Source organism: Protopterus annectens, chromosome 13.part0 (genome assembly GCF_019279795.1).
Source record: "Protopterus annectens isolate FY-2018-M chromosome 13.part0, PAN1.0, whole genome shotgun sequence".
In the NCBI taxonomy this organism is placed as follows: domain Eukaryota; kingdom Metazoa; phylum Chordata; order Ceratodontiformes; family Protopteridae; genus Protopterus; species Protopterus annectens.
The window spans coordinates 131,533,460-131,535,098 of NC_056747.1; the positions used below are offsets into that span (position 1 = coordinate 131,533,460).

General features: G+C 45.5%; 1 protein-coding gene across 1 annotated transcript; it reads left to right on the top strand.

Annotated features, from left to right (window-relative positions):
• The first annotated feature begins 262 nt into the window (after nt 1-262).
• Nucleotides 263-1,232, top strand: LOC122788320 (DAZ-associated protein 2-like). The gene is made up of 2 exons (XM_044055404.1): nt 263-460; nt 894-1,232. Exons 1-2 carry the CDS (start codon nt 263-265, stop codon nt 1,215-1,217), a joined length of 522 nt encoding a protein of 173 aa, XP_043911339.1. The 3' UTR covers nt 1,218-1,232.
• Nucleotides 1,233-1,639: the final 407 nt, after the last annotated feature.

Below are 1,639 nucleotides of genomic sequence, written 5' to 3' on the forward strand. Positions count from 1 at the left end.
TATTTAAGTAGCCACCTCCTTACTGTTATGGAAAAGGAAGTGAACAGAGAGGGTAAATCTAGATCTCAGAAAAAAAACAGGTCCAGAGGTCAGTAATCTTTTATGTACTTCAAATATTACTGTCTGCCAGAGCAGGATTTTGAATTGGAGTTGTGTTGTTATTTCCCTGGCATTCAAACGGTCTTGAACTGCAGTAATACGTAATTTCCCCCGTAAAAAATAAGGAATAATAATCAGAATTACAAAGAAAAAAAAGACCACAATGAATAATAAAGGACCGTATTCTCAACAGCCTGCATACCCTCCCTCAGCTGATGCAGCTGCCACTGGTGCTGTATACCCACCAACCATGTCTTTACCACAGCCCCCCCCCCCATATGCTGATGCACCTCCAGCATACTCAGGGCTGTATCGTACAAAGTATATGGCTCCACCCACTGCTGCTGTCCCTCAGCTTCCTGTCACATATCCTGGAGCTCCAAGGTATATGGCTCCACCCACTGCTGCTGCCCTCAGCTTCCTGTCACATATCCTGGAGCTCCAAGGTATATGGCTCCACCCACTGCTGCTGTCCCTCAGCTTCCTGTCACATATCCTGGAGCTCCAAGGTATATGGCTCCACCCACTGCTGCTGCCCTCAGCTTCCTGTCACATATCCTGGAGCTCCAAGGTATATGGCTCCACCCACTGCTGCTGTCCCTCAGCTTCCTGTCACATATCCTGGAGCTCCAAGGTATATGGCTCCACCCACTGCTGCTGCCCTCAGCTTCCTGTCACATATCCTGGAGCTCCAAGGTATATGGCTCCACCCACTGCTGCTGTCCCTCAGCTTTCTGTCACATATCCTGGAGCTCCAAGGTATATGGCTCCACTCACTGCTGCTGTCCCTCAAGCTTCCTGCCACATATCCTGGTGCTCCAATGCATCTTTCTGTGGGTCCTTCTGTTGCTGGTCATCCAGTTACTCAAACAGCGCCAATGGTTTACTATCCTGTTGGACCACTCTACCCACCTGGATCAACTGTTATCATTGATGGGGCCTATGATGCAGGTGCCCGGTTTGGGGCTGGTGCTTCTGCTTCTATCCCTCCACCACCTCCTGGCTGCCCACCCAATACAGCCCAACTGGTAGCCATGCAGGGTGCAAATGTTGTAATGACTCAGCGCAAGGGCAACTTCTTCTTGGGAGGTTCTGATGGTGGCTACACTATTTGGTAAAGACTCAAAGGATGACCACATTTTGTACTGGGGAAAAGACCACATATACTGATGGCACTTCTCACAATGTACTACTCTAGAAATGTTAACCTGATATAGTGGTTTGTAGAAAAAAAAAGATGGGTGCATAATGCCCAGCTATTCAGGCACTTGAGAAATAAGTGCCTGTACAAATAAGGGTATATTCAAAATGTAATTGAGATGAACATTTTAATTTAAGAAACAGCCTGTTGAAATGATGGTGCAGTAATTTGCCTATTGTCTAACTTAAACTTTTAAAGTCAAACACATTTTTGTATTTCTTTTTACATAGTGAACCTTTCCAGGTTCTGTGCCATGTCTGAACATTCGCTTTGGTAACTTTATTTTTTACACTTTTATTTTTTTTCAACATTAATACAAATGGTTATGCTCAACTTCCA

Excerpts from the sequence above, each read along its gene's own strand:
- LOC122788320 (XM_044055404.1), top strand. The coding sequence starts at position 263 with ATGAATAATAAAGGACCGTATTCTCAACAGCCTGCATACCCTCCCTCA. Across the intron at positions 461-893 it reads CTGCTGTCCCTCAGCTTCCT|CTTCCTGCCACATATCCTGG; the intron begins GTCACATATCCT and ends CTGTCCCTCAAG.